The sequence below is a fragment of the Scyliorhinus canicula genome, chromosome 10 (genome assembly GCF_902713615.1).
Source record: "Scyliorhinus canicula chromosome 10, sScyCan1.1, whole genome shotgun sequence".
In the NCBI taxonomy this organism is placed as follows: domain Eukaryota; kingdom Metazoa; phylum Chordata; class Chondrichthyes; order Carcharhiniformes; family Scyliorhinidae; genus Scyliorhinus; species Scyliorhinus canicula.
This window is the reverse complement of record NC_052155.1, coordinates 214850-239120: the sequence shown is the minus strand read 5'-3', so window position 1 is coordinate 239120 and position 24271 is coordinate 214850. Positions and strand designations below refer to the sequence as shown.

The following is a 24271-nucleotide window of genomic DNA, read 5'->3' as shown; positions in this document are numbered from 1 at the left end:
TTGGAAACGGGTGCGGAGGCAGATATTATAGCCTTCGCTTCGTTGATCGCCCGAAGGCGGATCCTGTTGGGATGGAGAGCAGCCTCTCCACCCTGTGCCCTGGCATGGGGGGGGGGTGGGAGGGTTGGGGGAGGGGGGCTGTGCATATTAAGGATGGCTATGGATAATCCCTGATTCCTTTTTGTCATTTGTTTATGTAAACATGCGGGCTGATGTTTGGGGGTTGGTGGGAGGATGGGATCGTTGTTATTGATATGGGGATTGACATACCTGTTGCTGATTATTGTTTATTGTTGTTGGGTGTAAATTCGGGAGAAAATGTGAAAAGGAGAATAAAAATATTTTTTTAAAAAAAGAAAAAGTGTTGGAAGTATTTAAATTGTGAGGAGGACCAAGTAGGGTTTTAGGTGGGAGTGAAGCTTTGGGTTGTGGGGCGGGATTAGGGGCTGTTTAGCACACTGGGCTAAATCGCTGGCTTTGAAAGCAGACCAAGGCAGGCCAGCAGCACGGTTCGATTCCCGTAGCAGCCTCCCTGAACAGGCGCCGGAATGTGGCGACTAGGGGCTTTTCACAGTAACTTCATTGAAGCCTACTCGTGACAATAAGCGATTTTCATTTCATTTCATTATACCCCCTAACGATTCTGTGATAAATTCCAGTCTGTCTGTTCTTCACTTGTCAAAGTGGAACAATAAATGAGCATTTTGGCCGGAGATAGACACCAATGGTCAGTAACTGTTGTTTCTCTTGGTTTGTCAGTGAATGGCGGGTGGTCCAGTTGGAGTCCATGGTCGACATGTGACCGTTCCTGCGGGGGAGGGAAGTCCCTACGCATGCGATCCTGTACTGACCCACCCCCGAAGAATGGAGGCAGGCACTGCCCTGGAGAACGATTCGAAGTGACGATATGTAACGTTCAACCCTGTGGTGAGAATGACAGCAGAGATACGGATAATGTGGGGGTGGGATTTTGGCATGGGCGGGAGATTTGGAGCGGGGTGGGGGTATTTCGAGCCTGATGTGGGCTTTGGCATGAGGCATTTAAGGAGCATCTAGAAAAATATATGAATAGGGTGGGAATGGAAGGATACGGACTCCGTAAATGCAGACGGTTTTAGTTTAGGCAGGTATCATGGTCGGCACGGGCTTGGAGGGCCGAAGGGCCTTTTCCTGTGCTGTATTGTTCTTTGTTCTGTGACCTCATGGATGCCGACATCGCCGCCATCTTCAACAGGGGAGGCAAAGCGGACTCTGGGACTTACCGAGGAATCACCCTACTCATCATCGGTGGGAAGATCGTCGCATAAATCTTTGCAATCCGCCTTCTCCCAGTCTCTGGAAAACCAGTGGCTTCCGATCAACCCCGGATCAGTGGACTTGATTTTCACAGCTCGGCAACTTCAAGAGAAATTCCAGGAGCAAAATCAACCTCTCGACACGTCCTTCATCGATCTGACCAAGTCTTTGACTCAATCGGGAAGTATTGGGTAGCACGGTAGCATGGTGGTTAGCATAAATGCTTCACAGCTCCAGGGTCCCAGGTTCAGTTCCCGCCTGGGTCACTGTCTGTGCGGAGTCTGCACGTCCTCCCCGTGTGTGCGTGGGTTTCCTCCGGGTGCTCCGGTTTCCTCCCACAGTCCAAAGATGTGCGGGTTAGGTGGATTGGCCATGCTAAATTGCCCGTAGTGCCCTTAAAAGTAAGGTTAAGGGGGGGGTTGTTGGGTTACGGGTATAGGGTGGATACGTGGGTTTGAGTAGGGTGATCATTGCTCGGCGCAACATCGAGGGCCGAAGGGCCTGTTCTGTGCTGTACTGTTCTATTTTCTATTTTCTATTATGGAAAATCCTGTGAAAGGCCGGCTGTCCAGAGAAACTCATCAACATCGTCCGCATGTGGGAAACAATCCTACCGACGGAAATCAGACATAGACCTTCGAGATCAAGACAGGAGTCATAGAATTTACAGTGCAGAAGGAGGCCATTTGGCCCATCGAGTCTGTACAGGCCCTTGGAAAGAGCACCCTACCTAAGCCAACACCTCCATCCTATCCCCGTAACCCAGTAACTCCACTTAATATTTTGGACACTAAGAGGCATTTATCACGGCCAATCCTCCTAACCTGCACATCCTTGGACTGTGGGAGGAAACCGGAGCACCCGGAGGAAACCCACGCAGACACTGGGAGAAGGTGCAGACTCCGCACAGACAGTGACCGAAGGCCAGAATTGAACCTGAGTCCCTGGTGCGGCGAGACAGCAGTGCTAACCACTGTGTCACCATGCTGCCCAAATCAAGGAGGGATGTGTCATCATCCCCACTCCATCTTCATCACCACTATCCTTCACTTCACCAGGAGCAAGCATCCTAGTGGACTGGACATCATCCACAGGATGGACAGGAAACGTTACAACCTCAACGTAAGCCAATGCCATCTCCATTCTATGTCCTGTGAAACCACTCCAGGCTTTCAGTGGGTCAGTAGAATACTCTTCAACTAGGCAGCATCAATGACAATTCTTCCACAGGGAAAGCCCACAGTAGGCAACTGCTCCAAGGCCACCCAGCGGTTGGAGAACAGTTTGTATTGTTAACACCCACCTGACCAGGCAATGACCAATGACAACTCCTCTGAGGCTCTAAGACTTCAGCACTGATGAACAAACTCCCAACTGGGCATTTCTGAGGTGTCTGCTGTCTGTCTGTGCTCAGGTGTACCTCACACATGCTGGGCTCACCTCTGACCCCTCACCACTTCCAGATTGCGCACCTTGACTCCTAATCCATCTCTCCAACCTGGATCAGAAAGCGGAAATGTTAATGATCACATTCACAGAGCTGGTAATTCTCCCATCTCTGTGCACCCGACCTGGGAACATCCCGTCTGGGGCTTGGGTTGTCGGGAGGGGGGGTTCGTTGGGGGCGGGTTTTAGGTGGGAGTGAAGCTTTGGGTTGTGGGGCGGGATTAGGGGCTGGTTTAGCACATTGGGCTAAATCGCTGGCTTTGAAAGCAGACCAAGGCAGGCCAGCAGCACGGTTCGATTCCCGTACCAGCCTCCCCGAACAGGCGCCGAAATGTGGTGACTAGGGGCTTTTCACAGTAACTTCATTGAAGCCTACTCGTGACAATAAGCGATTTTCATTTCATTTCATTTGAATGGTGGCTGGGTCTGGGTGAGGGAGTGGGGCTTTTTTGGGGGGTGGGGTTTGAGTTGGGCGTAACGGGTTGGATGGCATGGTAGCACAGCGGTCAGCACTGCTGCCTCACAATGCCAGGGACCCAGGTTCACTCCTGGCCTCGGGTGACTGGAGTTTGCACCTTCTCCCCGTGTATGCGTGGGTTTCCTCCGGGTGCTCCGGTTTCCTCCCACATTCAGGTCAGGTGGATTGGCCATGATCAATGCACTGGGTTACGAGAATAGGGTGGGAGACTGGGCAGAGGTAGGGTGCTCTTTTGGAGGGTCAATCCAGCCTCAAATGGCTGAATGGTCTTCGTTTGCACTGGAGAGATTCTGCAGGCTGAGAAGCGGGATTTGAGTGGTGGGTGCGTTTGGGTGGGGGTTGGGGTTTGTGTCAAGGAGTGGGGTGGGGCTTGGGTGGGGGGGTGGGGCTTGGGTGGGTGGGTGGTATATGGTTTATGGGTGGGGTTTAGGTTGTGGTGGTGGGGTTTAGATGGGTGGGTGGGGTTTGGGTTGTGGGTGGGATTTGGGTGGGGTTTATGTGGGGGTGGGGTTTGGGTGGGGGATGGGATATGGTTTATGGGTGGGGTTTGTGTTGTGGATGGGGTTTGGGTTGTGGGTGGGATTTGGGTGGGGTTTATGTGGGGAGTGGGGTTTGGTTGGGTGGGTGGGGTTTGGGTTGTGGATGGGGTTTGGGTGGGTGGGTGGGGTTTGGGTTATGGATGCGGTTTGGGTTGTGGATGGGGTTTGGGTTGTGGGTGGGGTTTGGGTTGTGGGTGGGGTTTGGGTTGTGAGTGGGGTTTGGGTTGTGGGTGGGATTTGGGTGGGGTTTATGTGGGGAGTGGGGTTTAGTTGGGTGGATGGGGTTTGGGTGGGTGGGGCTTGGGTTGTGGATGGGGTTTGGGTTGTGGATGGGGTTTGGGTTGTGGATGGGGTTTGGGTTGTGGGTGGGGTTTGGGTGGGTGGGGTTTATGTGGGGAGTGGGGTTTGGTTGGGTGGGTGGGGTTTGGGTGGGTGGGGTTTGGGTTGTGGGTGGGGTTTATGCGGGGAGTGGGGTTTGGTTGGGTGGGTGGGGTTTGGGTTGTGGATGGGGTTTAGGTGGGTGGGGTTTTGGTTGTGGGTGGGGTTTGGGGTTTGGGTTGTGGGTGGGGTTTATGTGGGGTTTATGTGGGGAGTGGAGTTTGGTTGGGTGGGTGGGGTTTGGGTTGTGGATGGGGTTTAGGTGGGTGGGGTTTTGGTTGTGGGTGGGGTTTGGGGTTTGGGTTGTGGGTGGGGTTTATGTGGGGTTTATGTGGGGAGTGGAGTTTGGTTGGGTGGGTGGGGTTTGGTTGGGTGGGTGGGGTTTGGGTTGTGGATGGGTTGTGGGTGGGGTTTGGGTTGTGGGTGGGGTTTGGGTGGGTGGGGTTTGGGTTGTGGGTGGGGTTTATGCGGGGTTTATGTTAGGTTTGGGTGGGTGGGGTTTGGGATGTGGGTGGGGTTTGGGTGGGTGGGATATGGTTTATGGGTGGGGTTTGGGTTGTGGGTGGGTAGGTGGGGTTTGGGTTGTGGGTGGGATTTGGGTGGGGTTTATGTGGGGAGTGGAGTTTGGTTGGGTGGATGGGGTTTGGGTGGGTGGGTGGGGTTTGGGTTGTGGGTGGGGTTTGGGTGGGTGGGGTTTGGGTTGTGGGTGGGGTTTGGGTTGTGGGTGGGGTTTGGGTTGTGGGTGGGGTTTATGCTGGGAGTGGGGTTTGGTTGGGTGGGTGGGGTTTGGGTTGTGGATGGGGTTTGGGTGGGTGGGGTTTGGGTTGTGGGTGGGGTTTGGGTTGTGGGTGGGGTTTGGGATGTGGATGGGGTTTGGTTGGGTGGGTGGGGTTTGGGTTGTGGGTGGGGTTTGGGTGGGTGGGTGGGGTTTGGGTTGTGGGTGGGGTTTATGCGGGGTTTATGTTAGGTTTGGGTGGGTGGGGTTTGGGATGTGGGTGGGGTTTGGGTGGGTGGGATATGGTTTATGGGTGGGGTTTGGGTTGTGGGTGGGTAGGTGGGGTTTGGGTTGTGGGTGGGATTTGGGTGGGGTTTATGTGGGGAGTGGAGTTTGGTTGGGTGGATGGGGTTTGGGTGGGTGGGTGGGGTTTGGGTTGTGGGTGGGGTTTGGGTGGGTGGGGTTTGGGTTGTGGGTGGGGTTTGGGTTGTGGGTGGGGTTTGGGTTGTGGGTGGGGTTTATGCTGGGAGTGGGGTTTGGTTGGGTGGGTGGGGTTTGGGTTGTGGATGGGGTTTGGGTGGGTGGGGTTTGGGTTGTGGGTGGGGTTTGGGTTGTGGGTGGGGTTTGGGATGTGGATGGGGTTTGGTTGGGTGGGTGGGGTTTGGGTTGTGGGTGGGGTTTGGGTGGGTGGGTGGGGTTTGGGTTGTGGGTGGGGTTTGGGTTGTGGGTGGGGTTTGGGATGTGGATGGGGTTTGGTTGGGTGGGTGGGGTTTGGGTTGTGGGTGGGGTTTGGGTTGTGGATGGGGTTTGGGTGGGTGGGTGGGGTTTGGGTTGTGGATGGGGTTTGGGTGGGTGGGGTTTGGGTTGTGGGTGGGGTTTATGCGGGGAGTGGGGTTTGGTTGGGTGGGTGGGGTTTGGGTGGGTGGGGTTTGGGTTGTGGATGGGGTTTGGGTGGGTGGGTGGGGTTTGGGTTGTGGGTGGGATTTGGGTTGTGGGTGGGGTTTATGCGGGGGTTTATGCGGGGTTTGGTTGGGTGGGTGATGGTGAGAACCATCGATTCTGATCTCCATGTTTTGGCCTCGTGATCTCTCTCAGATGCTGATGGCTGCCCCGCTGGGCTGGAGTTTGTGGATTGTGCCAATAAATGTCCTCGGGCCTGTCTCGATTTGCAGAGTGGAATAGGTTGTTCTGATGCGGGAATGTGTGAAGCTGGTTGTCGATGTCCTCATGGTGAGTGTCTCTCGTTGTCCTCTCACTGCTTCGAGGGGAAAGGGTTGGAGTCCCAAACACAGGATTGCTGAAGGTGGAAACATGGAAAAATAGATGTCCGTGTCCCGGACAACAAAAAGCATTTTACAGCCCGACAGTGTTATAATGCAAACTGATGGGTTCGGAGCAGGAATCGGACATTTGCCCCCTCGAGTCAGCTTTGCGATTTAATAAGACCATGGCTGATTTGATGGTCGTCCGAACTTCACATTCCTGTCTATCCCGATAAACTCTGACTCCTTTGTTGGTCAAGGATCTATCAACCTGGGGGGAGTGTGATACATGTGATGTTACGGTATGGGGGGAATTGTGGGCGTTATGGGGCTGTTAGTTGCATATTACTGCTTGTTGCTATACTTGTTATATTTTTATATTTTCTGTAAAAAATTCCAATAAAAAGGATCTATCAACCTGTTCCTTAAATTATGTTCAATGATCCTGGCCTCCACCATTCTCGGACGAAGAGAGTTCTAAAGATTCAATACCCTCTGGGAGAAGATATTTCTCCTCCTCTTTGCCTTCAATGGGAGGTCTCTGATTGTTAAACTCTGTCTCCCAGTTCTAGTTTCTCCCACAGGAGGAACACTTCCAGTACCCACCCTGTCAACTGTCCTCAGGATTTTATGTTTCAGTCAGATCACCTGTCGATCTCCTAAACTCCAGGTACTGGAACGTGGGTTTAAAATCAGCGGCTCGTTTATTTTTTCTGTTTCTTTGGCAGAGGCAGACACGATGGGCTGAATGGCCTTTTTCTATAGGGACAGGCTCAGCCTATTCCCAAAGAGTTGAAGCCCTGCTCGCTGCTCCCCACGTATCAGTTGAATATAGGTTTAGATTCCATTCCCCTTGCAATAAAAGCCAACATTCCATTTGCTTCCTAATCACTTGCTCTACCAGGGAAGCAAAGGCCAGGACCTCTGCCTCTTTCTCCTCCTGGATTCCCGGGTCTTCCGACACCCCGAAAATCGCCACCTCCGGACTCGGGGGCCATCCTTGTTTTTCAATACGTTGGACATGAAATGAAATGAAATTCACTTATTGTCACAAGTAGGCTTCAAATGATGGCCCCGAGTCCGGAGGTGGCGATTTTCGGGGTGTCGGAAGACCCGGGAATCCAGGAGGAGAAAGAGGTCCTGGCCTTTGCTTCCCTGGTAGCCCGGAGACGGATACTATTAGCTTGGAGGGACTCAAAGCTCCTGAAGTCAGAGACCTGGCTATCGGACATGGCTAGCTTTCTCTGTTTGGAGAAAATCATGTTCGCCCCTAAGCTTCGGGCATGTCCAGAACATGTGAACATGGTTCGCTGGTCCTCCCACACACCTTGCGCACCTATCTTCCACCCCAAGTAACCTGTTCACCCAGGTCACTGCCATGTGAGCCCGGTGAACGACCTTAAACTGCACCGGGCTGAGCCTGGCACATGTTGTGGATGCGTTGACTCTGCTCAACGCTTCCACCCAGAGACCATCCTCTAACTCTCCTCCTAACTCCTCTTCGCAATTGTGTTTCAGCTCCTTGGTCTGTGTTTCCTCTGACCCCACAAGCTCCTCATAAATGACCAAAACTCTCCCTTCTCCCACCCACACTCTGGAAACTACCCTATCCTGATTTCCCCTTGGTGATAGGAGTGGGAAGATTGAGAACTGCCTGCTTAGGAAGTCTCGCGCCTACAGCTACCTAAACTCTTTCCTTCCCGCCAATTAAAATTTCTGGGAAAGCTCCCTTCTATAAACATCGGAACCCTCCACCTAGCCTCCCCGGGGCAAACCGGAGATTATCGCAAATCGGGGACCAGACCGATGCTCCCTCTGCTCCCACATGTCTCCACATAAGAACTAGGAGCAGGAGTAGGCCATCTGGCCCCTCGAGCCTGCTCCGCCATTCAATTAGATCATGGCTGATCTTTTGTGGACTCAGCTCCACTTTCCGGCCCGAACACCATAACCCTTAATCCCTTTATTCTTCAAAAAGCGATCAGGAATTTGGCCCATTGAGCCGGGCATCGCGGGAGGGCCTGTCGATGATGCACCAATCCCGTTGTAACGGAATACGGCGCACAACACGACAACGCCATTTCCAAGGGGGCGGAGCATGGCTGACTGGCGTCAAACTGTGCCGGCTCCAATTTGGGCGTCGGAGTGAATTTGATAACGATGTCACCATCGGGCAGCGGAGAATCCCGTCTCTTGTCTGTTGCTGCTTCTGACCTTTGGGCAGATTCATGGATTGATGACTGGAACCACATCTGTCTGAATATCCGGTGCAACAAAAGTGAAACTGACCTGACAGACCGACTGTTAAAACATCTGCAGTTCTGGCTCCTCAGGCTGATTGATAACAACCTCATTTCCAGCAATGAGCCCAGCTATACCCACACCCCTGACATCAGGCTGCAGGCTCCAACACCGCCGTCTGCCAACCCCTCACCCACATCCTGCTGAAAGGGGAGTAGAGGCAAAAACATTCCATTCATTTTCAAGGTGACTGGATTGGCACCTGAGTTCCCTCAGCTGCAGCACTCCCACCAAATGCTGGAAAGAATTAGGCGAGATGGTCTGTTCTTACCCGATGCAGACGTGACCCGGTAATGGGTCAAGTTGCCTCGTTCTCGGCCTTTAATAGTCTCTGATTTTAACAAGGGGACAGAGCCTGAAACTTGAAGCTCTTCACAAAAAGGGGAGTGGAAACTTCAAATCTCCCGAAAAAGCTGATGAAGTTGGAAATGTCAAAGGTTCCTCTGATTTTGCAGGTTATCTTGAACAGGATGGTGTCTGTGTGAATCCCTGGCAGTGCCAATGTACTGATAGCCTTGGGCAAACCTGGGCACCAGGGAGTGTGCGGCGAATCGACTGTAATAACTGCACCTGTGCTGAGGGAAAGATTAACTGCTCGAATGAATCCTGCCCAATCTCGGAGTGTTCTTGGAGTCAGTGGTCAGTCTGGTCCTCGTGCAGTACCACCTGTGGTACTGGAATCAGATCACGTTTCAGGTAAGGCGTCTTGCAAGTCAGCTCCGGGTCACTGTGCAAACTCCACTCTGACATTCTCCCTATGCCTGTGCGGGTCTGACCTCCACAATCCCCCAAAAAAGATATACAGGGTACTCTAAATTTTGAAATAAAGGAAAGGTGCACAGGGAAGGCGGGAAAAGAGCGAAGAGTGGGGAGAGGGTGGGTACGGGGCAAGAGGGCGGGTACAGGGCAAGAGGGTTGCTGTAGAAAAAGTTGAGGGGCATGGGTTAGAGGGAACGTAGGAAGAGGCAATGTGCTGAGGGACTGGGGTTGTGGGGCGAGGGGGGAGAAGGGACACAAGAGGGACACAAAGGTGGAGCAAGGATTCTGGGAGCAGTGAAGATACAGGGTGGGCATGGGGTGGGGGTGAAGGAGGTTTGGGGGAGGGTAAGGTGTTTTAGGAACAGGGATGCACTGTGTCTGAAATGGGAGAGGGAGGTGGGGAGTGGGAGTACATAGAAACAGAAAATAGGAGCAGGAGGAGGCCATGGATAATCATCCAACTCAATAGCCTAATCCCGCTTTCCTCCCATATCCTTTCATCCCCTTCACCCTAAGTGCTGTATCTAACTGCTTCTTGAATATATTCAATGTTTTAGCATCAACTACTTCCTGTGGTAACAAATTCCACAGACTCACCACTCTTTGGGTGAAGGAATTTCTCCTCATCTCTGTCCTGAATGGTCTGCCCCGTACCCTCAGACTGTGACCCCTGGTTCTGGACACACCCACCATCGGGAACATCTTCCCTGCATCTACCCTGTCCAGTCCTGTTAGAATTTTATAGGTTTCTATGAGATCCCCCTCATTCTTCTGAACTCCAGCGAGAACAATCCCAACCTAGTCAATCTTTCCTCATATGACAGTCCTGCCATCCCTGGAATCAGTCTGGTAAACCTTCGCTGCACTTCCTCGAGAGCAAGAACATCCTTCCTCAGGGAAGGACACCAAAACTGTACACATATCTCCAGGTGTGGCCTCACCAAGGCCCTGTACAATTGCAGCAACACATCCCTGCTCCTGTACTCGAAACTTCTCACAGTGACGGGCAGCAGACCATTAGCCTTCTGTACCGCCTGCTTTACCTGCCGCTTACCTTCACCGCCTGCTGTACCTGCCGCTTACCTTCACCGCCTGCTGTACCTGCCGCTTACCTTCACCGCCTGCTGTACCTGCCGCTTACCTTCACCGCCTGCTGTACCTGCCGCTTACCTTCACCGCCTGCTGTACCTGCCGCTTACCTTCACCGCCTGCTGTACCTGTCGCTTACCTTCACCGCCTGCTGTACCTGCCGCTTACCTTCACCGCCTGCTGTACCTGCCGCTTACCTTCACCGCCTGCTGTACCTGCCGCTTACCTTCACCGCCTGCTGTACCTGCCGCTTACCTTCACCGCCTGCTGCCTCTGCCGCTTACCTTCACCGCCTGCTGTACCTGCCGCTTACCTTCACCGCCTGCTGTACCTGCCGCTTACCCTCACCGCCTGCTGCCCCTGCCGCTTACCCTCACCGCCTGCTGCCCCTGCCGCTTACCCTCACCGCCTGCTGTACCTGCCGCTTACCTTCACCGCCTGCTGTACCTGCCGCTTACCTTCACCGCCTGCTGTACCTGTCGCTTACCTTCACCGCCTGCTGTACCTGCCGCTTACCTTCACCGCCTGCTGTACCTGTCGCTTACCTTCACCGCCTGCTGTACCTGCCGCTTACCTTCACCGCCTGCTGTACCTGCCGCTTACCTTCACCGCCTGCTGCCTCTGCCGCTTACCTTCACCGCCTGCTGTACCTGCCGCTTACCTTCACCGCCTGCTGTACCTGCCGCTTACCCTCACCGCCTGCTGTACCTGCCGCTTACCCTCACCGCCTGCTGCCCCTGCCGCTTACCTTCACCGCCTGCTGTACCTGCCGCTTACCCTCACCGCCTGCTGCCCCTGCCGCTTACCTTCACCGCCTGCTGTACCTGCCGCTTACCCTCACCGCCTGCTGTACCTGCCGCTTACCCTCACCGCCTGCTGTACCTGCCGCTTACCCTCACCGCCTGCTGTACCTGCCGCTTACCTTCACCGCCTGCTGTACCTGCCGCTTACCTTCACCGCCTGCTGTACCTGCCGCTTACCCTCACCGCCTGCTGCACCTGCCGCTTACCTTCCCCGCCTGCTGTACCTGCCGCTTACCTTCACCGCCTGCTGTACCTGCCGCTTACCCTCACCGCCTGCTGTACCTGCCGCTTACCTTCACCGCCTGCTGTACCTGCCGCTTACCCTCACCGCCTGCTGTACCTGCCGCTTACCCTCACCGCCTGCTGTACCTGCCGCTTACCTTCACCGCCTGCTGTACCTGCCGCTTACCTTCACCGCCTGATGCCCCTGCATGCTTACCTTCACCGCCTGCTGTACCTGCCGCTTACCTTCACCGCCTGCTGTACCTGCCGCTTACCTTCACCGCCTGCTGTACCTGCCGCTTACCCTCACCGCCTGCTGCCCCTGCCGCTTACCTTCACCGCCTGCTGTACCTGCCGCTTACCTTCACCGCCTGCTGTCCCTGCCGCTTACCTTCACCGCCTGCTGTACCTGCCGCTTACCCTCACCGCCTGCTGTACCTGCCGCTTACCCTCACCGCCTGCTGTACCTGCCGCTTACCTTCACCGCCTGCTGTACCTGCCGCTTACCCTCACCGCCTGCTGTACCTGCCGCTTACCTTCACCGCCTGCTGTACCTGCCGCTTACCTTCACCACCTGCTGTCCCTGCCGCTTACCCTCACCGCCTGCTGCCCCTGCATGCTTACCCTCACCGCCTGCTGCCCCTGCCGCTTACCTTCACCGCCTGCTGTACCTGCCGCTTACCTTCACCGCCTGCTGTACCTGCCGCTTACCTTCACCGCCTGCTGTACCTGCCGCTTACCCTCACCGCCTGCTGTACCTGCCACTTACCTTCACCGCCTGCTGTACCTGCCGCTTACCCTCACCGCCTGCTGTACCTGCCGCTTACCTTCACCGCCTGCTGTACCTGCCGCTTACCCTCACCGCCTGCTGTACCTGCCGCTTACCCTCACCGCATGCTGTACCTGCCGCTTACCTTCACCGCCTGCTGTACCTGCCGCTTACCCTCACCGCCTGCTGTACCTGCCGCTTACCTTCACCGCCTGCTGTACCTGCCGCTTACCCTCACCGCCTGCTGTACCTGTCGCTTACCCTCACCGCCTGCTGTACCTGCCGCTTACCTTCACCGCCTGCTGTACCTGCCGCTTACCTTCACCGCCTGCTGTACCTGCCGCTTACCTTCACCGCCTGCTGTACCTGCCGCTTACCCTCACCGCCTGCTGTACCTGCCGCTTACCTTCACCGCCTGCTGCCCCTGCCGCTTACCTTCACCGCCTGCTGTACCTGCCGCTTACCTTCACCGCCTGCTGTACCTGTCGCTTACCTTCACCGCCTGCTGTACCTGCCGCTTACCTTCACCGCCTGCTGCCCCTGCCGCTTACCCTCACCGCCTGCTGTACCTGCCGCTTACCCTAACCGCCTGCTGTACCTGCCGCTTACCCTCACTGCCTGCTGTACCTGCCGCTTACCCTCACCGCCTGCTGTACCTGCCGCTTACCCTCACCGCCTGCTGTACCTGCCGCTTACCTTCACCGCCTGCTGTACCTGCCGCTTACCTTCACCGCCTGCTGCCCCTGCCGCTTACCTTCACCGCCTGCTGTACCTGCCGCTTACCTTCACCGCCTGCTGTACCTGCCGCTTACCCTCACCGCCTGCTGTACCTGCCGCTTACCTTCACCGCCTGCTGTACCTGCCGCTTACCTTCACCGCCTGCTGCCCCTGCATGTTTACCTTCACCGCCTGCTGCCCCTGCCGCTTACCTTCACCGCCTGCTGCCCCTGCCGCTTACCTTCACCGCCTGCTGTACCTGCCGCTTACCCTCACCGCCTGCTGTACCTGCCGCTTACCTTCACCGCCTGCTGTACCTGCCGCTTACCTTCACCGTCTGCTGCCCCTGCCGCTTACCTTCACCACCTGCTGTACCTGCCGCTTACCTTCACCGCCTGCTGTACCTGCCGCTTACCTTCACCGTCTGCTGCCCCTGCCGCTTACCTTCACCGCCTGCTGTACCTGCCACTTACCTTCACCGCCTGCTGTACCTGCCACTTACCTTCACCACCTGCTGTACCTGCCGCTTACCTTCACCGCCTGCTGTACCTGCCGCTTACCTTCACCGTCTGCTGTACCTGCCGCTTACCCTCACCGCCTGCTGCCCCTGCCGCTTACCTTCACCGCCTGCTGTACCTGCCGCTTACCTTCACCGCCTGCTGTACCTGCCGCTTACCTTCACCGCCTGCTGTACCTGCCGCTTACCCTCACCGCCTGCTGTACCTGCCGCTTACCTTCACCGCCTGCTGTACCTGCCACTTACCTACACCGCCTGCTGTACCTGCCGCTTACCTTCACCGTCTGCTGCCCCTGCCGCTTACCCTCACCGCCTGCTGTCCCTGCCGCTTACCTTCACCGCCTGCTGTACCTGCCGCTTACCCTCACCGCCTGCTGCCCCTGCCGCTTACCTTCGCCGCCTGCTGTACCTGCCGCTTACCTTCACCGCCTGCTGTACCTGCCGCTTACCTTCACCGCCTGCTGCCCCTGCCGCTTACCTTCACCGCCTGCTGTACCTGCCGCTTACCTTCGCCGCCTGCTGTACCTGCCGCTTACCTTCACCGCCTGCTGTACCTGCCGCTTACCCTCACCGCCTGCTGTACCTGCCGCTTACCTTCACCGCCTGCTGTCCCTGCCGCTTACCTTCACCGCCTGCTGCCCCTGCCGCTTACCTTCATCGCCTGCTGCCCCTGCCGCTTACCTTCCCCGCCTGCTGTACCTGCCGCTTACCCTCACCGCCTGCTGTACCTGCCGCTTACCCTCACCGCCTGCTGTACCTGCATGCTTACCCACACCGCCTGCTGTACCTGCCGCTTACCTTCCCCGCCTGCTGTACCTGCCGCTTACCCTCACCGCCTGCTGTACCTGCCGCTTACCCTCACCGCCTGCTGTACCTGCCGCTTACCCTCACCGCCTGCTGTACCTGCATGCTTACCCACACCGCCTGCTGTACCTGCCGCTTACCTTCACCGCCTGCTGTCCCTGCCGCTTACCTTCACCGCCTGCTGCCCCTGCATGCTTACCTTCACCGCCTGCTGTACCTGCCGCTTACCTTCACCGCCTGCTGTACCTGCCGCTTACCCTCACCGCCTGCTGTACCTGCCGCTTACCTTCACCGCCTGCTGTACCTGCCGCTTACCTTCACCGCCTGCTGTACCTGCCGCTTACCCTCACCGCCTGCTGTCCCTGCCGCTTACCTTCACCGCCTGCTGTACCTGCCGCTTACCTTCACCGCCTGCTGTACCTGCCGCTTACCTTCACCGCCTGCTGTACCTGCCGCTTACCTTCACCGCCTGCTGTACCTGCCGCTTACCTTCACCGCCTGCTGTACCTGCCGCTTACCCTCACCGCCTGCTGTACCTGCCGCTTACCCTCACTGCCTGCTGTACCTGCCGCTTACCTTCACCGCCTGCTGTACCTGCCACTGACCTTCAGCGACTGGTGTACAAGGACATCTAGGCCTTGTTGCGCATTCCCCTCTCCTAATTTATGAACATTCCGGTAATAATCTGCCTTCTTGTTTTTGCTACCGAAGTGGATAACCTCACATTTATCCACATTATACTGCATCAGCCATGCATGTACCCACTCACTCAGCCTGTCCAAATCCCACTGAAGCATCTGCATCCTCCTCACAGCTCACCCTCCCACCCAACTTTGCATCATCTGTAAATTTGGAGATAATACATTTAGTTTCCTCGTCCAAATCATTAATATATATTGTGAGTAGCTGGGGTCCCAGCACCGATCCCTGTGGTACCCCACTAGTTACTGCCTGCTGATTGGAAAAAGACCCATTAATTCCTACTCTTTGTTTCCTGTCTGTCGACCAATTTTCTATCCGTCTCAATACACTCCCCCAATTCCATGCACTTTAATTTTGCACACTACACTCTTCTGCGTGACTTTTCAAAAGCCTAAATATATCACAACCACTGAAATGAAATGAAAATGAAAATCGCTTATTGTCACGAGTAGGCTTCAAATGAAGTTACTGTGAAAAGCCCCTAGTCGCCACATTCCGGCATCTGTTTGGGGAGGCTGGTACTGGCTCCCCTTCGTCAACTCTACTAGTTATATCCTCAAAAAATTCCAGTAGATTTCTCAAGCATGATTTCCCCTTCATAAATCCATGCCGTGTGTCTGATCATGCCACTATTTTATAAGTGCTCTGTTATAAAACCTTTGATAATGGATTCGGAATTTTCCCCACAACTGACGTCAGTCTATAATTCCCTGTTTTCTCTCGACCTACCTTTTTAAATAGTGGAGTAACGTGAGCTACTGTCCAATCTGCAGGAACTGTTCCACAGCCTATAGAATCCTGGAAGATGACCACCAATTATCTACTATTTCTAAAACCACTTCCTTAAGCACTTTGGGATGTTGATTCTCAGGCCCTGGAGATATATCAGCCTTCAATCCCATTAATTTCCCCAACATAATTTCTCTACTAATATTGATCTCATTCAGTTCCTCTCTCTCACTAAACCCGATGTTCCCCAACATTTCTGGTATGTGATTTGTGTCCTTATTTGTGAAGACAGAACTAAAGTATGGGTTTAGTTGCTCAGCCATTTCTTTGTCCCTATTATATACTACCCTGTTTCTGACTGTAAGGGACCTACATTTATCTTCACAATCTTTTTCTCTTCACGTACCTGTAGAAACTTTACGGTCAGTTTTTATGTTCCCTGCAAGCTTACTCTATTTTCCCCGTGTTTTTTAAAAATAAATTCAGAGTACCCAATTATTTTTGTTTCCAATTAAGGAGCAATTTAGTGTGGCAATTCCACCTACCTTGCGCATCTTTGGGTTGTGGGGGTGAGGCCCACACAGACACGGGGATAATGTGCAAACTCCACACGGACAGTGACCCAGGGCCGGGATTGAACCCGGGTCCTCAGCACCGTAGGCAACAGTGCTAACCACTGCACCAACATGCCGCCCGCTATTTTCCCCTTCTTAATCAACCCCTTGCACCTTCTTTACTGAATTCTAAATAGCTCCCAATCCTCAGAGCTGTTGTTTTTCTTGGCCAATTGCTATGCTACCTCCTTGGATCAAATACTATCTCTAATGGGCAGAATGGTGTAGTGATAAGTACTGCTGCCTCACAGCAGCAACCACCCGGGTTCGATCCCAGCCCTGGGTCACTGTCCGTGTGGAGTTTGAGCATTCACCTCGTGTCTGCGTGGATCTCCCCCCAATAAACCAGGGTTGTGCAGGGTAGATGAATTGGCCACGTTAAATTGCCCCATAATTGGAAAAATAAATAATTGGGTATTCTGAATTTATTTTTAAAAAATAATACTATCCTTAATTACCCTTATAAACCATGAATTGGCCACCTTTCCCGTTTTACCTTTGTGCCAGACGGGATTAAACAATTGTTGCAGTTCCCCCATGTGCTCCTTGAATGTTTGCCATTGTCTATCCACTGTCATCCCTGTAAGTAACATTCCCCAATCAATCATAACCAACTCACGCCTCATTTTATTATAGTCTCAGAATCATCTCCGTCACTCTCCATCTTGATGAAAAATTCCAACATGTTATGATCGCTCATCCCCAAGGAGTCTCGCACAGACAGATTGCCAATGATTCCCTTCTCATTACACAGTACCCAGTCTAAGATGGCCTGCTCTCTAGTTGCTCTTTATTGGCCCAGAGAAACATCCTGCACACTCCAGGAATTCCTCCTCTACGGTATTGTGACTAATTAAATTTTCCCAAACTATATGCAGATTAAAATCACCCATAATTACAGATTTTCCCATGCGTCTCTAATGTCATGTTTAATGCCATTGCCAACAATATCACTGCACTTTGGGGATCTATACGGCACCCAGTAACTTTTTTTGCTCCTTGCTGTTTCTCAGCTCTACCCATACAGATTCCACATTGTCGTTGCTAATATCCTCCCTCACTATTGTGTTAATTTCCTCTTTAACCAGCAGTGCCACACCACCACCTTTTCCTTTATTGTCTGTCCTTCCTAAATACTGAATACCCCTGGATTTTCAGTTCCCGTCCCTGGTCTCCCTGCACCCATATCTCCGTAATCCCGACTATATTATACATGTTTACATCTATTTTTGTGATTAATTCATCTGCTTTATTGCGAATGCTCCGCGCATTAAGGTACAAACTCTTTCGAACATAGAACATTACAGCGCAGTACAGGCCCTTCGGCCCTCGATGTTGCACCGACCTGTGAAACCCTCTAACACCCATCTACACTATTCCCTTATCGTCCATATGTCTATCCAATGACCATTTGAATGCCCTTAGTGTTGGCGAGTCCACTACTGTTGCAGGCAGGGCATTCCACACCCTTACTACTCTCTGAGTAAAGAACCTACCTCTGACATCTGTCCTATATCTATCTCCACTCAATTTAACGCTATTAAGCTTTAAGCTTTTCTATGCTAGGCCCACACCCAATATTTTTCACTGACCCTGTTTGAATCTGGCTCTTGATTTCTCCGCCAATCACTTTTCTTATTCCCCTTCCTGCCTTCTGTTTTTGTCCTTATTTCCTCCTCCTCCGACTCCTCACATAGATTCCCAACAACCTGCCATATTAGTTTAAACCTTCTCCAAACACTATAGCAAATACTTCCATTTAGTCCCAGTCCTGCCCAAGTGTAACCTGTCCAATTTGTACAGTTTCCACCTCCCCAGAACCCTCCGCAACACCATCTCTTCAGCCACATATTTATTTGATATCTCCTTTTTTTTTAAATTTAGAGTGGCCAGTTCATTTTTTTTTTAATTAAGGGGCAGCACGGTAGCATTGTGGATAGCACAATCGCTTCACAGCTCCAGGGTCCCAGGTTCGATTCCGGCTTGGGTCACTGTCTGTGCGGAGTCTGCACATCCTCCCCGTGTGTGCGTGGGTTTCCTCCGGGTGCTCCGGTTTCCTCCCACAGTCCAAAGATGTGCAGGTTAGGTAGATTGGCCATGATAAATTGCCCTTAGTGTCCAAAATTACCCTTAGTGTTGGGTGGGGTTACTGGGTTATGGGGATAGGGTGGAGGTGTTGACCTTGGATAGGGTGCTCTTTCCAAGAGCCGGTACAGACTCGATGGGCCGAATGGCCTCCTTCTGCAGTGTAAATTCAATGTAATCTCTATGTAATTTAGCATGGCCCATCCACCTAACCTGCACATCTTTGGGTTGTGGGGGCGAAACCCACACAAACATGGGGAGAATGTGCAAACTCCACACGGACAGTGACAGAGCCGGGATCAAACCCAGGTCCTCGGCGCTGTGAGGCAGCAAAGCTAACCACTGAGCTACCGTGCTCCCCTCTGATATATCCTATTTCTACTCTGACCAGAACGTGTAACTGGGAGCAATCCTGAGATCACTCCCTTTGAGTTCCACCTTCTCCACTTTCTTCCCAACTCCCTATATTCTGTTTTGAGGACCTCATCCCTATTTTTACCTGTGTCGTTGGTACCGATGTGCACCGGGTTCCGGCTCTGCACCGGGTTCCGGCTCTGCACCGGGTTCCTGCTCTGCACCGGGTTCCTGCTCTGCACCGGGTTCCGGCTCTGCACCGGGTTCCGGCTCTGCACCGGGTTCCGGCTCTGCACCGGGTTCCGGCTCTGCACCGGGTTCCGGCTCTGCACCGGGTTCCGGCTCTGCACCGGGTTCCGGCTCCGCACCGGGTTCCGGCTCCGCACCGGGTTCCGGCTCTGCACCGGGTTCCGGCTCTGCACCGGGTTCCTGCTCTGCACCGAGTTCCCCTTCCGGCTCTGCACCGGGTTCCTGCTCTGCACCGGGTTCAGGCTCTTCACCGGGTTCCGGCTCTGCACCGGGTTCCGGCTCTGCACCGGGTTCCTGCTCTGCATCGGGTTCCGGCTCTGCACCGGGTTCCGGCTCTGCACCGGGTTCCGGCTCTGCACCGGGTTCCGGCTCTGCACCGGGTTCCGGCTCTGCACCGGGTTCCGGCTCTGCGCCGGGTTCCGGCTCTGCGCCGGGTTCCGGCTCTGCGCCGGGTTCCGGCTCTGCGCCGGGTTCCGGCTCTGCGCCGGGTTCCGGCTCTGCGCCGGGTTCCGGCTCTGCGCCGGGTTCCGGCTCTGCGCCGGGTTCCGGCTCTGCGCCGGGTTCCGGCTCTGCGCCGGGTTCCGGCTCTGCGCCGGGTTCCGGTTCCGGCTCTGCGCCGGGTTCCGGCTCTGCGCCGGGTTCCGGCTCTGCGCCGGGTTCCGGCTCTGCGCCGGGTTCCGGCTCTGCGCCGGGTTCCGGCTCTGCGCCGGGTTCAGGCTCTGCGCCGGGTCCCGGCTCTGCGCCGGGTCCCGGCTCCGCGCCGGGTTCCGGCTCCCCCGGCCCTGCTCCGAGTCCCCCCCCCCCCGGCCCTGCTCCGAGTTCCCCCCCCCCCCGGCCCTGCTCCGAGTACCCCCCCCCCCCGGCCCTGCACCGAGTTCCCCCCCCCCGGCCCTGCAACGTGGTCCCCCCCCCCGGCCCTGCACCGAGTCCCCCCCCCCGGCCCTGCAACGAGTTCCCCCCCCCCCCCCCGGCCTTGCACCGAGTCCCCCCCCCCGGCCCTGCTCCGAGTACCCCCCCCCCGGCCCTGCTCCGAGTTCCCCCCCCCCCCGGCCCTGCAACGCGTTTCCCCCCCCCCCCCCCCGGCCCTGCTCCGAGTTCTCCCCCCCCCCCCCCCGGCCCTGCTCCGAGTTCCCCCCCCCCCCCCGGCCCTGCACCGAGTCCTCCCCCCCGGCCCTGCACCGAGTTCCCCCCCACCCACCCTGCTCCGAGTTCCCCCCCCCCCCCCGGCCCTGCACCGAGTCCGCCCCCCCCCGCCCCGCACCGAGTTCCCTCCCCTCCCCGGCCCCGCACCGACTTCCCCGGCCCTGCGCGGAGTTCCACCGCTCTGCACCAAATCCCCACTCTGCTTCAAATTCCCAAGCTTAAAGCTCATTCAGCCTGTGGCCTAACTCCGGATGTGGTCTAACTCCGGATGTGGCCTAACTCCGGATGTGGCCTAACTCCGGATGTGGCCTAACTCCCACTGCTCATGCGCAAAGCTGATTGTGGGAGAGGGAGGTGGGGACACGGAGAGGGTGGGGTGTCAGGGCACATTGGGAGACAGAGGTGGGGAGAAGGAGTTGGGGATACGATGAGGGGAGGGAGGTGGGGAGACGAATATGGGGTGAGCACTGGACTAAAATAACCCTCTTTGACCTGTCATTTTCTGAGCAGTTTTTCTGTTAATTCTTTTGATTTTGTAGCACATCGACTTCAGGGTCACCTGACAGGAAGTGCCAACAGGAACAAGCCAAAACAAAACCATGTGACCAAGGCCTGTGCCCAGTATTGTGCCTCCACGATGGGCAGGAGATGCAGCTGGGGGCAAGTTGGTTTGTCGGGGAATGTAAACAATGGTAAGAACTCAACAGATCTATGATCAGGAGATTGGTTTGAAATATCTTAACATTCCAAGAAGATGGAGAACGAGAAGAGCTGAGTTAATCCAGGTGGTGAGTTTGGAAGAGGGATGTATAAGGGGAGTATTTTTTCTTTATTTATTGATGGTGTGTTTCCCCACTGGCTGGGACAGCATTTGTTGGCCGTTCCTAATTGCCTTGAGCTGAGCGGCTTCCTTGCCCATTTCAAAGGGCAGATAAAAGTCAACCACATTCCTATGGGTCTGGAGTCACATGGAGACCACAACATGTAAGGATGGAAAATGTATTTCCCCAAAGGACATTAGAAAACTAGTACATGTGAGCTCCTTGAGTCTGCTCCTTTGCTTCGTATCCCACTTGTCCATTAATAGAACAAAGAACAAAGAAACATACAGCACAGGAACAGGCCCTTCAGCCCTCCACGCGCCCGCCGACTATGCTGCCCGACTAAACTACAATCTTCTACACTTCCTGGGTCCGTATCCCTCTATTCCCATCCTATTCATGTATTTGTCAAGATGCCCCTTAAATGTCACTATCGTCCCTGCTTCCACCACCTCCTCCGGCAGCGAGTTCCAGGCACCCACTACACTCTGTGTAAAAAAAACTTGCCTCATACATCTACTCTAAACCTTGCCCCTCGCACCTTAAACCTATGCTCCCTAGTAATTGACCCCTCTACCCTGGGGAAAAGCCTCTGACTATCCACTCTGTCTATGCCCCTCATAATTTTGTAGACTTCTATCAGGCCCCTCAACCTCCGTTGTTCCAGTGCGAACAAACCGAGTTTATTCAACCGCTCCTCATAGCTAATGCCCTCTATACCAGGCAACATCCTGGTAAATCTCTTCTGCACCCTCTCTAAAGCCTCCACATCCTTCTGGTAGTGTGGCGACCAGAATTGAACACTATACTCCAAGTGTGGCCTAACTAAGGTTCTATACAGCTGCAACATGACTTGCCAATTCTTATACTCAATTGTTGGGACCCAGGCCGGCTGAACGTTGGGACCCAGGCCGGCTGAACGTTGGGACCCAGGCCGGCTGAACGTTGGGACCCAGGCCGGCTGAACGTTGGGACCCAGGCCGGCTGAACGTTGGGACCCAGGCCGGCTGAACGTTGGGACCCAGGCCGGCTGAACGTTGGGACCCAGGCCGGCTGAACGTTGGGACCCAGGCCGGCTGAACGTTGGGACCCAGCCCGGCTGAACGTTGGGACCCAGGCCGGCTGAACGTTGGGACCCAGGCCGGCTGAACGTTGGGACCCAGGCCGGCTGAACGTTGGGACCCAGGCCGGCTGAACGTTGGGACCCAGGCCGGCTGAACGTTGGGTCCCAGGCCGGCTGAACGTTGGGACCCAGGCCGGCTGAACGTTGGGTCCCAGGCCGGCTGAACGTTGGGACCCAGGCCGGCTGAACGTTGGGACCCAGGCCGGCTGAACGTTGGGACCCAGGCCGGCTGAACGTTGGGACCCAGGCCGGCTGAACGTTGGGTCCCAGGCCGGCTGAACGTTGGGACCCAGGCCGGCTGAACGTTGGGACCCAGGCCGGCTGAACGTTGGGACCCAGGCCGGCTGAACGTTGGGACCCAGGCCGGCTGAACGTTGGGACCCAGGCCGGCTGAACGTTGGGACCCAGGCCGGCTGAACGTTGGGACCCAGGCCGGCTGAACTTTGCGGTTCACGTAGGCTGACCTTCATGACAATATTTTCGCTTTCAATTAATGTGACAGGTGAGCCGGCTTTGTCCTCAGGATCTCACTGCAATCAGGGTCACAGGAGGAGAGGACAATGCGCATATCAGGTGAAGAGATCAGCCGCTTCCTTTGTGCCGTCTTCATAGAATTACACAGCACAGAACAGGCCCTTCGGCCCATTGAGTCTGCACTGGTCAAAAACAACTACCCAACTATTCCAATCCCATCCTTACTGGTGGGTTTGCTCGTGCTGTTGGGAGGAGTTTAAACGAATTTGGCAGGGGGAGGAGACACAGACTGTTAGCAGAATAGAAACACAGCACAACATAGAAAGGCAATCAGGTCAGAGGGAATACAGCGGGAGTAAGTTTCAGTAGAGTAGGACAAGGCTGAATGTCTTGGGAAGCTAAATTGCCGACTCCCGCTCCAAGATCCTCTTTCCTGGGGAGGAGATGCTGTGGCTGATTTCGCAATCCAGCTTTTGGTCGGTAACATTGTAGGTTGCAGATGAAGAACTATCAGCTATGATAGAATGACAGAGCAGACTCGATGGGCCGAATGGCTTAATTCTGCTCCCATATCTTCTGAACTTATGAACGGTTAGTTAAGGAGGAAGTTACACGGGCAGCACGGTGGCCTAGTGGTTAGCACAACCGCCTCACGGCGCTGAGGTCCCAGGTTCGATCCCGGCTCTGGGTCACTGTCCATGTGGAGTTTGCACATTCTCCCCGTGTCTGCGTGGGTTTCGCCCCCACAACCCAAAAATGTGTGCAGAGTAGGTGGATTGGCCACGCTAAATTGCCCCTTAGTTGGAAAAAATAATTGGCTAATCTAAATTTATAAAAAAAAAGGAGGAAGTTACTGCACTAAGGAGAGATGATTACTTGGAGGGGCATCAATGAAGTTTTGTGGGTAGAATTTAGGAATAAAAATGGGACAGCTATGTTGCTAGGTGTTTATTATAGACCCCCAGATAGTTAGTGGGAAATTGAGGAGCCAATATGTGCACAATTTGCAGAAGGGTGTAAAAATATTGATACGGTAATTATAGTGGCCGATTTTAAACTTTCCCAATATTAACTGGGATAGTCATTGTGTTCAGGGTTTAGATGGAACAGAGTTCATAAAATGTATACAGGAGAACTTTTATCTCGATATGTAGAGGGTCCAACAAGGGATAAGATCATGAGACCATAAGATAAAGGAGCAGAATTAGGCCACTCGGTCCATTGAGTCTGCTCTGCCATTCAACCATGGCTGATATTTTCTCATCCCCATTCTCCTGCCTTCTCCTGGATGGAGCAGCGCTGGACCTAATTCTGAGGAATGAAGCTGGGCAGGTGGTTGATGTGTTGGTGGGGGAGCATTTTGGTGATAGCGATCACAACGTGGTGCAATTCAAGTTTGTTATGGACAAAGAAATAGACAAATTGCAGAAATGGGTCTTGGATTCGGGGAGAGCAGATTTTAGTAAAATAAGGGAGGATCTGGCCAAGGCAAGACTGGAACAAGTTACTGGTGGGGAAATCTACAGAAGAGAAGTGGAGGTATTCAAAGAAGAAATGGAGACAGTACAGGCCCAACATGTTTCCTCTAGGATAGAGGAAGGAGTAACAAACCCAGAGAACCATGGACAAATGTGAGGTAATGCATTTTGGTAGGTCTAACATAGAGGGGAAATGTACTGTAAATGGTAAATGGCAAATCTCTTGAGAATATAGGAAGTCAGAGATATCTGGGTGTGCATGTCCACAGATCTTTGAAGGTGGCAACATAAGTGGGCAAGGTAGTCAAGAAAGCATACGGAATGCTTGCCTTCATTGGACGGGGCATCGAGTATAAAAGCTGGCAAGTCATGCTGCAGTTGTATAGAACCTTGGTAAGGCCGCA

General features: G+C 54.4%; 1 protein-coding gene across 1 annotated transcript in view; it reads left to right on the top strand.

Annotated features, from left to right (window-relative positions):
* The window catches only part of scospondin (subcommissural organ spondin), a 443172-nt gene that overhangs the window by 237480 nt on the left and 181421 nt on the right, over positions 1 to 24271 (top strand). Inside the window, exons 28-31 of the mRNA XM_038810430.1 lie at positions 760 to 927; positions 5948 to 6082; positions 8871 to 9111; positions 20511 to 20663. Of these exons, the coding sequence (XP_038666358.1) occupies positions 760 to 927; positions 5948 to 6082; positions 8871 to 9111; positions 20511 to 20663 (697 nt within the window). The remainder of the gene's footprint in view (positions 1 to 759; positions 928 to 5947; positions 6083 to 8870; positions 9112 to 20510; positions 20664 to 24271) is intronic.